The sequence below is a fragment of the Centropristis striata genome, chromosome 8 (genome assembly GCF_030273125.1).
Source record: "Centropristis striata isolate RG_2023a ecotype Rhode Island chromosome 8, C.striata_1.0, whole genome shotgun sequence".
NCBI lineage: Eukaryota > Metazoa > Chordata > Actinopteri > Perciformes > Serranidae > Centropristis > Centropristis striata.
Window position 1 is genome coordinate 8,759,630 of NC_081524.1, and position 12,462 is coordinate 8,772,091.

The following is a 12,462-nucleotide window of genomic DNA, read 5'->3' on the forward strand; positions in this document are numbered from 1 at the left end:
GAAGTAGTGGAAGAGAGAAACACTCACTGTGTCTCAGACATCTTTTCCAGCAGGTTCTCAGCTACAGACTTCTCCTTCATCTCCATCGGGATGCGGTCGGTGGGATAGTGGCTCTCCACGTCGACGAGCTCAGCCTCGTTGGGCGTCATACCCATCATCCTCTTCTGCCTGTGCAAGAGACGGCAACAAGAGGCGCGAATTTGGTGAGATTAATATTGAAAACAAAGGATTAATACAGTTTATTGATGAATGTTTACCAGATTCTGTGAACGGAAACATAATCTAGATGAAGCAGCTGCTTGGTGCATTACCAAGCATAAACTATTGTTATTCATGACAGTTCAAATAATACAATACCTAATTCATTCATGCAAAACACTAATTCTCATTATCCTCTCTGTGATGGCCATGTTTATTTTAATTTGTGCTCTGGGTGCACTGCTTTTGCACAGCTCATATCAGGTCATTTTCCTGTATAACTATACCCAAGACAGCCATGAAAATGTTCTTTTGTTCAGGTTAAAAACTACCCAATGCATCAACATCACAGGAATAAAATGCTATTGAATAAAAAGTGAGAAAGGGAGAGATCAGGATGACCTTTTCTTGTGTTCCCGCTCCTCCTATTCACAGAGCAAAGACAAATGTATATATGTAAAAATGTAAGTTGTGGGGGAGCCAAAATAAGTCTGAATATTAGTCACTGGTAGCAGTTTAGCATATATGCAGGGTAGAAGATTTAAGGCTGTGAAATGATGGTTATGGCATTAATTACTCATCTACAGCAAGTTCCAAATCTGCAGAAGTTAATTTTTTTTCATATTGACGGGCATGAACTGAAGCCAAATGCTGCCATGAAGGAAGGAAATGTATCTAAAAACTATTGCAAAATGTTGAGTTGCAACATTGACTTGTAGTTAGCAGGTAATGCATGTAAAAACTGACATTGGACATTTAAATTAGCTCTGTGTCAAGAAACTTTACATTTCAACCTCAAGTAACAATAAAAATGTACATTCTTGCCACTAATTATAAGTAAACTTTTAGCTTGCTTTCTTGTTGAAGTGATAATCTTGATGTTTTTAATTTAAATAAATGTCTGTTAAGTAATTATCTACTAACAAATGAGGTAACACAACAGTGACTGAGCCTTTGGCACACTGATGAAAGCTCTTACATTTTCAGTATTACAGTATTAGTCTGTCTAATCCCAGGAAAAAATCACAAGTGGTGCACAGTTAGTGAGTGTTTTCCATCACCCAGGTCGGTCTGCCACTTCTGTTTTTTCTGGCCTTTGCTAGTCTTGCAAGTTACCATGAGCGAACAAACAGAAACAGAGCAATGACTACAGATGATGAAACTTCAAAAACACATGAAAGCTGGAGCCAAAAAACAAACCTGTAATTACCAATTATCGCCACAGGTGTCGCCAATGACAACAAAACGAAACTGTAACTTTAACTAATTCTACTGAGCCCTTTTCAAACTTTCACAGGGCAAAGCTTTAGAGAAATAACAATAATTTAAACATCTATTCTCTGTAGGTTAGAGTATAATCAGTAGAGAGAGTGACATTACAGTATCCCTCAAGACACGTCAGATATAAGTCCCAAACCGAAGAGTTGTGATCAGACCTGAGATAAATATTGTGGATTTACAAAAGAAACATCAGAGTTTATGTGACCGACTGAGTTCAGCTCAGGATGGGGATTCTTACCTGAAATCTTCCAGCTGTTTGGCCACTTCACCTGCCTGCAGATTCTGCACCTCCTGAACGTAACGCTTCTGTGTGTCCTCATGGACCAGATCTGGACGGGTTCGGTCTGAGGGAAGGGGGGCGGGAGAAGTGAGTGAATGAGAAGAAGTGACAGAGTGGTAAAGAATGATAAATACACCACAGGAAAAGAACTTACCCAATTCATAGCCTACATTAGCTGGTAGCGCCACTCTGAGAATCTGTATAGTGGAGTGAAAGAGAGAAAAGGTACAGAGACAGAAAAAGAGCATTATAATTTATGCACAGTAAAATAAAATGTAAAGCATTTATAAATGAGGATTTAAGCATCCTAATACAACAGTACTGTAATAAAGCCTACTGTAATGATTGTTAAAGCTTTTTTGATTGCATAAATTTTGTCGTTTTGGAGGCTTTAGTTCACAGACAGGTCTTTCTAGTTTTGTCACAATGACTATTTTTCTAGTACGATACACTATGCAAGAAATAATTGCGATAAGCGATATTATGGTTATTTTAAGACCAATTTATGCCACTGATATAATATTAATATAATAGGATTATAATGCAAGTACAAACTTATAAACAGCAACAAAGTTTTAATTATTAAGAATATTCAGACACTGAAATTTGAATGTGAAAAAATATTAAATATAAACATTTGGACAGAGGTATAAGAGAGTCATTTTTTAGACATTTTAAACAAACGGAAATTTCTATAATTTGACGGTTGTTATCCTGGTTATCTTATGTTATCTTTGTTACTTTGTTACTAAAACATTATGTTTGTGAAGATAAAGTCCATGCTAATACCTCTTCAGAGAAAAAAATGTCACATTACGTTAAAAAACCAGCATGTTAACACAATGGACAAAATTGAGCTCGATCAAAATGATCATTATCAGTTCCATATATGATACAATAAGTCAATATTGTAATTATCCTGACAGGCTGAGGTGTTTCTATTATTTGGTCCAACCCATTCAAATCAAGGGTGTAGGCTAAATAACAGTACACCTGTAGAAATACCCAATATAAATCTTTTTGCAATTTCAACTGTTGAGTTTGTCTGTATTGTATATATTGTTCTTAATTTTATTTTTATTCTTGTTTAAATTGTTAATACTTTTATATGTCTTGTCAATATTGCTTGTTTATATTTTTGCTCTATACTTTTGCTGCTGTAACATTGAAAATGTCCCCATTGTGGGACTAAAAAAACCTACAGCTCAATAACACCACAGGCAACAGCTGCCAATACAGCCATGGAAAAAAATATTAGAAAACCCTTATTCTTCAATTTTGTTGTTCATTTTAATGCCTGGTACAACCGAATGTACATTTATTTGGACAAATATAATGATAACAACAAAACTAGCCCATGAGAGATTCATTTAAGAGCTGATATCTAGACATTTTCCATGGTTTTCTTGATAATAACCAAAAATCATTATGAAGAAAACCATGGAAATGGCTAGATATCAGCTCTTAAATTAAACTCTCATGAGCTATTTTTGTTCTTATTATATTTGTCCAAACAAATGTGCCTTTTATCCAGCATTAAAATGAACAATAAACTGAAGAAAACAAGCGTGGTCTAATCATTTTTTCCCCATGACTGTATGTTCAGAAAGTCTAATCAACACTTTAACCATTAGTTGGAGCAAGGTGTACCTAATAAACTGGCATTAAGTATCTATGAATAATTGTTTGTTATTTTTTTGTTGAACCAGGAAAAAACAGTGTGGCATGAACTGATAGGAAACCAAATAAAGTGTGCAGTAGCTTCACATCACCACAAGAGGGCATTTAAACATTAGAAATAAAACAACAGCCAAGAGAAAAAACACATTCTCCTAAAAATGGAGATAGAAAGCTCTTTCCATGACATGAAAAAACCCATTAGGTCAACTTAATGTCAATAGGTTGAAAAAAGAGAGAAAAAAAGGCTGATTCCTCCTAAAGGGCTTTCCCATGATCCCGACAGGAAGCTGTGGGGTCGGACCAAAGTCAGACAGACAAACAGAGCAACAGACAGGGGGGAGAGCAGCACAAGCCAGCTGAGTTGACAGACGTGCAGCACATGAGATCTGAGGAGGAAATATAACAAAGAAGTGACAGAGGCCAGGTGTGCAGGGAGGAGAAATAGAAAGTGACACACTGCTCCACAGACACAGAGTTTAAACAGAGCAAACAGAGCCGGCACACGGCCGCGCACACGCAAACTAATCATGTGCACGCGGCGTCTCTCCTGAGTTCAACTTATAGACTACAGATGTGCAGTATATCAAATTCATATTGATACAACACAATGAGAAAAGAGTGTTATATCTTCGTTGCAAAGGCTGCTATGTTTATACGCATTGATTTTTATTTAATATACACAGCCGAAGACTGAAAGAGCAGGAATTAGAGAGTAACTGACACACACTCTCTGAAGCAAAGAATCACATAAATATAAAATATAAAAAGGAAGAGAGCATTATAACAGATCTAATCCTAAAGTCTATAATTTTGGGGCTGTATTGGAAGCGTTTCAAACCACAAAACCATGCAAACATTTTCATAATTCAACTCATAGAGCATCTGCAGCATCTGCTAAGGTAATCACAACGAAGTCATGTAATTAAAGTCTTCACAGATGCAAAAGTTGAACAGCCGAGAGTCCAAACACACTCTAGGAGAGCAGTATCAGATCTTGTAAAGGTCATCAGACTGACTGTGCATCTGTAAAGACAAACTGGTCGATGCACTTCTCTGTTAGAGTGCATGCATGAAGCCGAATATAGTCATAACGATTGTAATGTCAGGCTAGATAAGCTGCATGAGAATAAAACACTGCCAGTGGGACGCCTCGCTACCTCTGCCTGCTGCTTGGTGGTTGCAGGTTTTTGTTTGCCCACATCAGAGAATATATTCAGTGGTCAGTTTCCTGAATAACATAATTATTCGTATTTGACCCAAACCCCAAGCAGTTTTTTTTCTTTCTTCTCCTGTCACATTTTATTTACTGTGACCTAATTTTTTACTGTAATAGTCATTGTGGCTACATGAGGGGGAGTTTAAAAATGCTCTTTGTGTAGTATAACACAGAAGAAATGCAAGTTGAATTTGCTTGATCATTTATTTTAATAAAAATTGGAGTAAAATGGACTCAATTTTCAAACATTTTTCCAGGGGATTACAAGTGTTACCATTAATAGGAAATAAATACGGCTCCAAATTCTCTAGTTACACATTTACAGCCTCTACCTACAACCTGTCTTGTCCTCTCCTCTCTGCTCTGTGTAAACAGCCTGCAGTTCAGTTGGATTTTTGCAGAATTTTTGTCACATGACTGTCAGTCTCAGCTCAGTCATTTATAGCCCCCCAGTTGTGATCATAAGTGCAGAATTTAATGTTGTTGTTTTTTTTTACAGAGTCTGGTTAATGCAAATGGTTTGTTTATGGTAAAATTTTAAAAAAAGCATGTAGAAAAAAGTAATTTTGATAGAATATCACTATTTTAAGCATTGATTTGGTTATCTTTCCTAAAGGAAATGTTCATCACAATTCAAGGTCCATCAGCAATTTGAAAATCTGACTTTATTTTCTGTTTTCACAGTGTCTAGCTATGAGAAATGATGATCTGAAATTTAGAGACTTTTTTATAGAAAACATGTCATTCAAACCTGCAAGCGTGCAGAAGGTTACATTTACAATTAATTTGATTTGTTTAAACTTTAATCATGTGTTTGTGACAATCATGGTGTTCATTAGCATCCACTTATAACTGGCATGCAGACAAATATTTGACAGGAAATGCAGTGTAGTGTGCTACTTACTGCACCCTTGTCCAAGAAAGTGTTGTAGAACTCCACAAATTGCTTCTTTGTTTCTTTGGCACTGAGGTTCTTGAAGAGGTCAGCATGGAGGTAAGACAGCTGCGAGGAGAGAGACAGAAGATCAGTGAGTACTAGTAGTGAGTAGTAGTCTTTAATGTTTACTGTATGCTGTATTTATACTCCTGGAGGTTTCTGTGCTGCTCTTTGGTGCACAATTATCAGTATATGATATCACACTGGCACATTATAATGTATAAAAACTGGTTTAATTCAATTTCACCTGACCTCAAAGTCAAGCTGCTGATAGGTCTGTCACGATAACAATTTTTTAGGACGATATATATTCCTAGAAACTATCACGATAAACGATAGTATCGTTGTATCGATGTTGTTTTAGTTTTATAACGATATTTGAGCATAATAAGTACATCCTTTTCCACAGCAATGCCTTTTTTTAATCTTGAGAATATTAAACATTGAAATTGCAATGTGGAAAAGAAATATTGAAATATCATAGATAAATAAAACATAAATAAATAAACTACAACCAAAACAAATAAAATAGACTTTCAGGCTCTGTTAACAAAAAAATGCACTGAGATAAACATTATGTATGATATTATTTTATTATTAAAATAACTGTTTGGAAAATATAGGGTTTTTTTGGCAATTCGTACTTCAATAAAGTCTTTTTTTAAAAATCAACGTGTTGCATTGTGACACTCCCACATGTATTCTGATGTATTTCATTGGCCAAGAGACCAAAAATAGAAGGAAAAAACTACAAATACTACAAAACGACTAATCCGCTTTCCCGGCTTTAATGGTAGAATAACGCAAGAGCTCCCCCGGTTATAATGGTAAAAAATGCGACAATGCTTTCCCGGCTTAAATGGGTTAACCTATTACGTCATAACAAACAACTGGAGATAGGTGGAAAACCAGCATTTTCAAACTGCAAGAACAACGAGCTGGATGGTGATTTTGAGGGGCAGACAAGAACACTGCTGTTGGATGCTGTTGGAGGGCTACAACAGTAGCCTGTCTTCGGTTGTAGTTCGTTGTCTTGTCATACCTGCCGGACAAAAATCCTATTCCAATCACATTATCTGGGTGTCTTTATCGGAGTTGGAGAACTCACACGGACTAACACGTTAACATGCACTTCATTTGTTTAGTTATAGTCGGGTCAAGGCAATAATTCGGTTATTCCAAGTGTCATGCAAACGTACTGAGTGTCAGGGGAAAGGACAGCCATGCTTTATATGAGCACACATGAAGGGGGTAGGACTCAAAATGTGCACTTTTTGAATCTGCACTTCATTGGAAACTAAAACAGGAAATATGTGCATTACAAAAATCTTGCAAAGTCATCTTGATTAAATCTGTAGTGAGTTGCTTCTCTTTCACAATGAAATTGAGCTCCGTGTTCACAGGTAAACAATCTGTCTGATCATTTGTTTCGAGGAGTTTCACAAACTTGTCAGCTGCAGACAAAGCTTGTCTCTACACAGAAAAACCTGCAGTGAAACATAAACTACTTGTTCTACTTTTTACCTGCTTTAGTTTAAATTACTAAGGACGGCTTTCAGGGGCTTCAGTGTAACAACCACCTGTCAGGTTGTGTTTATATAACCTGCATGAGACAACATGTTAAGAACGCACAGGAGAAAGTATTTAACGTGTGCTTTTGGTTGTCCATTTTGGAACCTTGTAGTTTCACAACAGTATACAATAATATCCAATGTGGCATAATTATGTAGCCTAGTGGACGTGAAGTCAGGAAGGTGGTTATCTTTATGAATTCCTCTCCACATCTTTTGCCATTTTTTTGGTCGCTAATGAAAGTTTTACATTTTTATATTTTAATTCATTGTAGTTCATTTGTAGGTATCATAAAGCAGCACTGTTTTAGCTTTTAGTTGAGGTTATTTGACATTTTTAGCATGTTTAGCTGGCAAGAAAGGAGAAGAATTCCCCCTAAATATTAAATGAGCTCCACAAAGCTTCAAACTTCTCTGTAAAACTCTGATTTTTAAGACGAATCCGAAGACACTCCTTTAATGAAAAATGCTATATTTTGCTATTTACTGCATTCAGAGGCGTTCATTTAAAATCTAGTGGCAGACGAGACTTCAGTCTCTCTATTTTAACAAACATGACTATTAAGTGTAGTGGAAGCAAAATATTTGATGTCAAAATCATGTTAAAAAAAAAAATTGAACTGAGGCATGTTGTCTCTTCATAATGACACAGATCACTTTTATTTTTTATTTTTTTTAGATCTTTCCGACATTTTCCATGGTTTTCTTGATAATAACCAAAATCATTATCAAGAAAACCATGGAAAATGTCTGATATCAGCTTTTAAATTAAACTCTTATGAGCTGTTTGTTGTTGTTATCATTATATTTGTCCAAAAAAATGTATCTTTAATTGTACCAGGCATTAGAATGAACAAGAAATTGAAGAAAAAGGGTGGTCTAATATTTCCCCCCCCTATGACTGTATGTATGTTCCATCAGATTCCATCTGTTGCATTATGGGAGTTGTAGTTCTCACCAGCGGAGCAGGGTCAAACTGTAGAATGACATGTTGCACGAAGACCAGCAGGTGGGTCGGATGCTCCTTCAACACGTCTATATTGTTGAAGTGTGTGTCATCCATCACCTGAGAGAGAGAGAGAGAGAGAGAGAGAGAGAGAGAGAGAGAGAGAGAGAGAGAGAGAGAGAGAGAGAGAGAGAGAGAGAGAGAGAGAGAGAGAGAGAGAGAGAGAGAGAGAGAGAGAGAGAGAGAGCACACAGATAATTGAAATTTTAAAAGAGCAATATGGAGAACAGAAAATGATAATATTACACTCCACTCTTTTGTTCACTCACATCATTCAGATCATTCTCGAAATCCTCATCCTCCGCCCCGATGATGCTCATGGCTGCGTTAGAGCACTGAGCCCCAAACACGGCCTGCAATGAGAGAGAGAGAGAGAGAGAGAGAGAGGGGAAGAAAACAAGACAATTAGCAAACATTAAGTGCTATACTTTGAACCGGTAGGCTTCCTCTTTGACGTCCTGAGCCCCCGCTGAGCAGAGCCAGACATAAAGACAGATTAGGGTTTGGACACAGTGAACTTTCCCAGTGAAAAATCACATCAAGCGGAAAGCAGGAAAACTTCCCAGCAGTCACGCCTCCTCGAGACAGACAGGCCTGATGTGTCTTAATGCGTACCTTCCCTCAAGTAAATAGGATGCCATTTATATGAGCCAAGCAGTGCAGAGAAATATAAAGCATCAGCTGCAGGTAAAGCCTAATATGGGAGTTTGTGACTTGGACTTTGATCCGAGGAACCACTGACAAAACATGCAATATTAACTTGTTCTGTAAAACTCCAGAAATAAATCACGAGGCTACTGGGAATGGGACACTGATAATGACCTGATAATGAAGCAATTAAAAACAGTTTTTAACTAAATAAATGGGGTGTTTTATAAAATTGGGGGTGTTTTGTGAAATGCTGAAGTCCTCTTCCCCCAGGCCACACTAAAACATTTAGTTTGGCTGTTGAAATCAAGGGGGAATAATTCAGTGTTCAACATGCATTGCAAAACAGCATTTTCGATTTGAGCTTTCTCTGAAGTTTGGGCCAAATTTCGCCTCTGGAAATTGCTTTTCAGACTCGTGTCGGGTTCAGTAATACGCTCAGAGGAAAACGCTCCTCTAGCTGCCACGACTTAAACCCTCCAGGTCTAAAAATGTAGCTAAACTTATCTGAAATTAAAGCTTTATGCCGATCCTTGCCTTTGAAATCCATGAATGAGGGGAAAAAAAAAAAAATGCATCGGAACGAGTGACCAATTTACCCCCACCTTTTTAAACGCCACACCACTTCCCCTGCACGCATACACACCCAAAACACACAAACAACACATAGCTCTTGCATTGAGTCCTGTGAAGGCCGCAGACCCAGCGCCGCTACCAGGGAACACCCAAACACAAACACACATCAAAAGGCCAACAACAGCTACACTGTACAACATTTACCATTGTTCACTGCGAGGTGAGCACAGAGGGCACAGAGTGGAAGTTCACAGCTAAAGAGGTGTGAGTACGAGAGAAAGTAATGAGAGGAAAATGTGATTCAAACAGTCCATGTAGGGAAAAAAGCCCTGAAAAAATGTTAGTAAGGAGCTTTTTGTGTTTTTGAGCTACTTTATAGATTAAAAGTCGTGAATATTGTTCAATAACTTTACACATCCAGGTTTCAGATTAGTTCTGTGTGATGGCAGTGAGAGACAGAACCTAAAGGTCCTCATTCAGTTTCAGGGTGGAGCGACGTGATGAAATGAACCTTCATGTAACCTGAGATCTTCAAGCAGTGCCCTAACAGAATCTGTCATGGCCAAACACCAGAGGTGAATTCAGTTTGTTTGCTTCCTTGTCTGTTTGTCAGCAGGATTACAGAAAAACTACAGGGCCGGTTCTCATGAAACTTGGTGGAAGGGTGCAGCAGGGGCCAAGGAAGAACACATTACATTTGAGACCAGAGACAAATTACGGGGTGCAAATCAATTTGACTTTTGTTTAGGGTTGTCAAAAGTATAGATACTCAATAAGTATCGATACTAAAACATTGTATCTGGATACAATACTCATTTTCAAAAGTATCGAGTATCTAAAGCTTGTTATCATAGTTGCAGTTTCTTTTTGCACAACTGTTTTTTATTATAAATACTTAACCTGTGGTTCTGTTAATTTTTACATGTTGCATTTTTCTTGTTAATAAAAATATTTCTGTTAAATTTTGGGGTCTTTGTTTTTATCCTTGTGGTATCGAAAATGGCATCGAGTATTGAATATTTCCCTAAGTATCGGTATCGAGTTTAACATTTTAGTATCGTGACAACCCTACTTTTATTAACATTGCGAGATAGGGCTTTTGTCATGTTGGAGGTCTGTGCTCTCTAAGTGGGTGATTCTCATGAAGCCAGTCTAAGTTATGTCTGTGAAGATTATAAGGACATACTTAATTAAACTAAATATATTTCACTTTTATATGAATGGACAATATAACCAAAATGAGGCACAATTCATTGCTTTGTGTTAAAATAATATTTTCTACATTTTTATACATATATTTGATTCACAATTTCATTACTGTAATGCGTCCAGATAAAAATGTCATGGTTTCCTCACACTTATATATACAATAAATAGCCTATTTAATAAGCTTTATAAAAATAAATATACATTTGTTTGAAATGTATAATTTAACAGAAAATAATCAAACAATGTTTTTTGACAATGTGTAAAAAACAAAATCTGAATGAAAATTGATGAGAAAAAAATGGTTAAATGTTACGGTAATGATAGAATTGTTTGCGTTAAAAATGTGTATATTTTAATAAAATATATTTTGGTGATACCAGCTACCCTTGAGCATATTTAAGGGCTTGCCAAGCAAAAAAAAAAAACATTTTGTTGTTTTGTTTTTTTATTTAAGAATGTGTTACGTAATGAGCTCACAGTGTCTCTAAAAATGTCAGAAAATACCTTAAAATTATTTTAAAAGATTAGATTGTATATGTTATAAAGGGTCAAAGAAAATATGTATTCAGTGCTCTTGGATTATTGCTACGAGCTGCACCATGTTCATGAGAATCACCCATGTGTCCTCTAGTAATTTAATACTAGAGCCCGAGCGATATGGGATTTTTGAGACTGATGCTGATTTTAGAGGGGGGAAATTCATCAATAACAAATATGGCAGCTGATAAAGTTTTGTTTTTTTTAACTGGAATGAAAGTAGACCTTTTTTACATTGATTGTGCATCGATTTTTCACCACTCTGCAAATGTTCCCTGAGAGCTGCATTCTCAAACATAAAACTTTATTAAATAATATTTAACATTGTTACACATTATTATACATTATACAAACAATGTATTACATTGTCAGCAAATTCTATGAATCATAACTGAACAGGAATAAAATAAATAGCTAAATACACATCATTACTGTTCAATTTCATTGCTGACAATTTCTAAATCATTTCATGCAACATATTCTGCATTACATATTGTGTAAAAAAAAAAAATTCATAAAGGCACATATCAGACAGCATATACACCGATACTGATATACCTTTATAGACCAATATCGGCCAATAATATCTGTCAACCAATATATATCTGTCGGGCATTTATACTTTCATGTTTTAAACCTGTCTTGTTTTATTTTGTATTCTATTGCATTCTTACGATCTGATGATCTGTTTTAGCGTACCTTATAAAGCCTGGAATGTGCTCCAAATAAAATGTAGTATTAATATATAAATTCAAAGAACAATAAAGGACTGTTAGATGTCAGATAATTTGCCATAACTCTCTCTGCTGTTATAGTGTAACCTTGAATATTTTTGAATATTTCTGGTTTTATGAGGCAAATGTGGGAAAATCTCTGAGCAGAACAGCTTCATGACAAAATTAAAATAACCATTTGGTAAGGCAAAAATAGACTGTACAGTAAGCTGTCTGGTTATAAAAAAAAAAAAAAAGTACAAGTTGAAAGCATAAGTGGCTGAAGATGAATCATTTTATCATATTTTTTGACTGTTTTATTAATCTTCAGCACCTTAAACCTTCATTGGGTACCCTATTTACAAAACAGGCTATGAGTCAATAACTCAACTTATCCATTTCTGCTGTTTCATGCTCAGTTATTTTAGTATAATCTTTTATACATTCTACAACGAAATATTAATACATGTTTTATTGTATCTTAATGTATCTGGTTGATTTAATTTCCCTCTGGCCATTTGTAAAAGTCAACCCACCCACAATCAACTAATAAACTCACTCACTTTATCGAAAAAATTATGTCTAAACAGTGTTTGTTTTTACTATATTT

At 36.0% G+C, this 12,462-nt stretch overlaps 1 protein-coding gene across 2 annotated transcripts in view; it reads right to left on the minus strand.

Annotated features, from left to right (window-relative positions):
• arhgef1b (Rho guanine nucleotide exchange factor (GEF) 1b) overlaps positions 1-12,462 on the minus strand; it is a 62,204-nt gene that overhangs the window by 28,585 nt on the left and 21,157 nt on the right. The window contains exons 2-7 of one of the 2 annotated variants that reach the window (XM_059338634.1): positions 8,439-8,522; positions 8,122-8,229; positions 5,560-5,658; positions 1,914-1,956; positions 1,718-1,823; positions 28-168 (exon numbers count right to left, since the gene is read on the minus strand). In XM_059338634.1, coding sequence (XP_059194617.1) covers positions 28-168; positions 1,718-1,823; positions 1,914-1,956; positions 5,560-5,658; positions 8,122-8,229; positions 8,439-8,489 — 548 coding nt within the window. In that variant the 5' untranslated portion in view covers positions 8,490-8,522. Of the gene's footprint in view, positions 1-27; positions 169-1,717; positions 1,824-1,913; positions 1,957-5,559; positions 5,659-8,121; positions 8,230-8,438; positions 8,804-12,462 lie in introns of those variants that run through there. The other variant, XM_059338633.1, reaches the window with a different exon arrangement.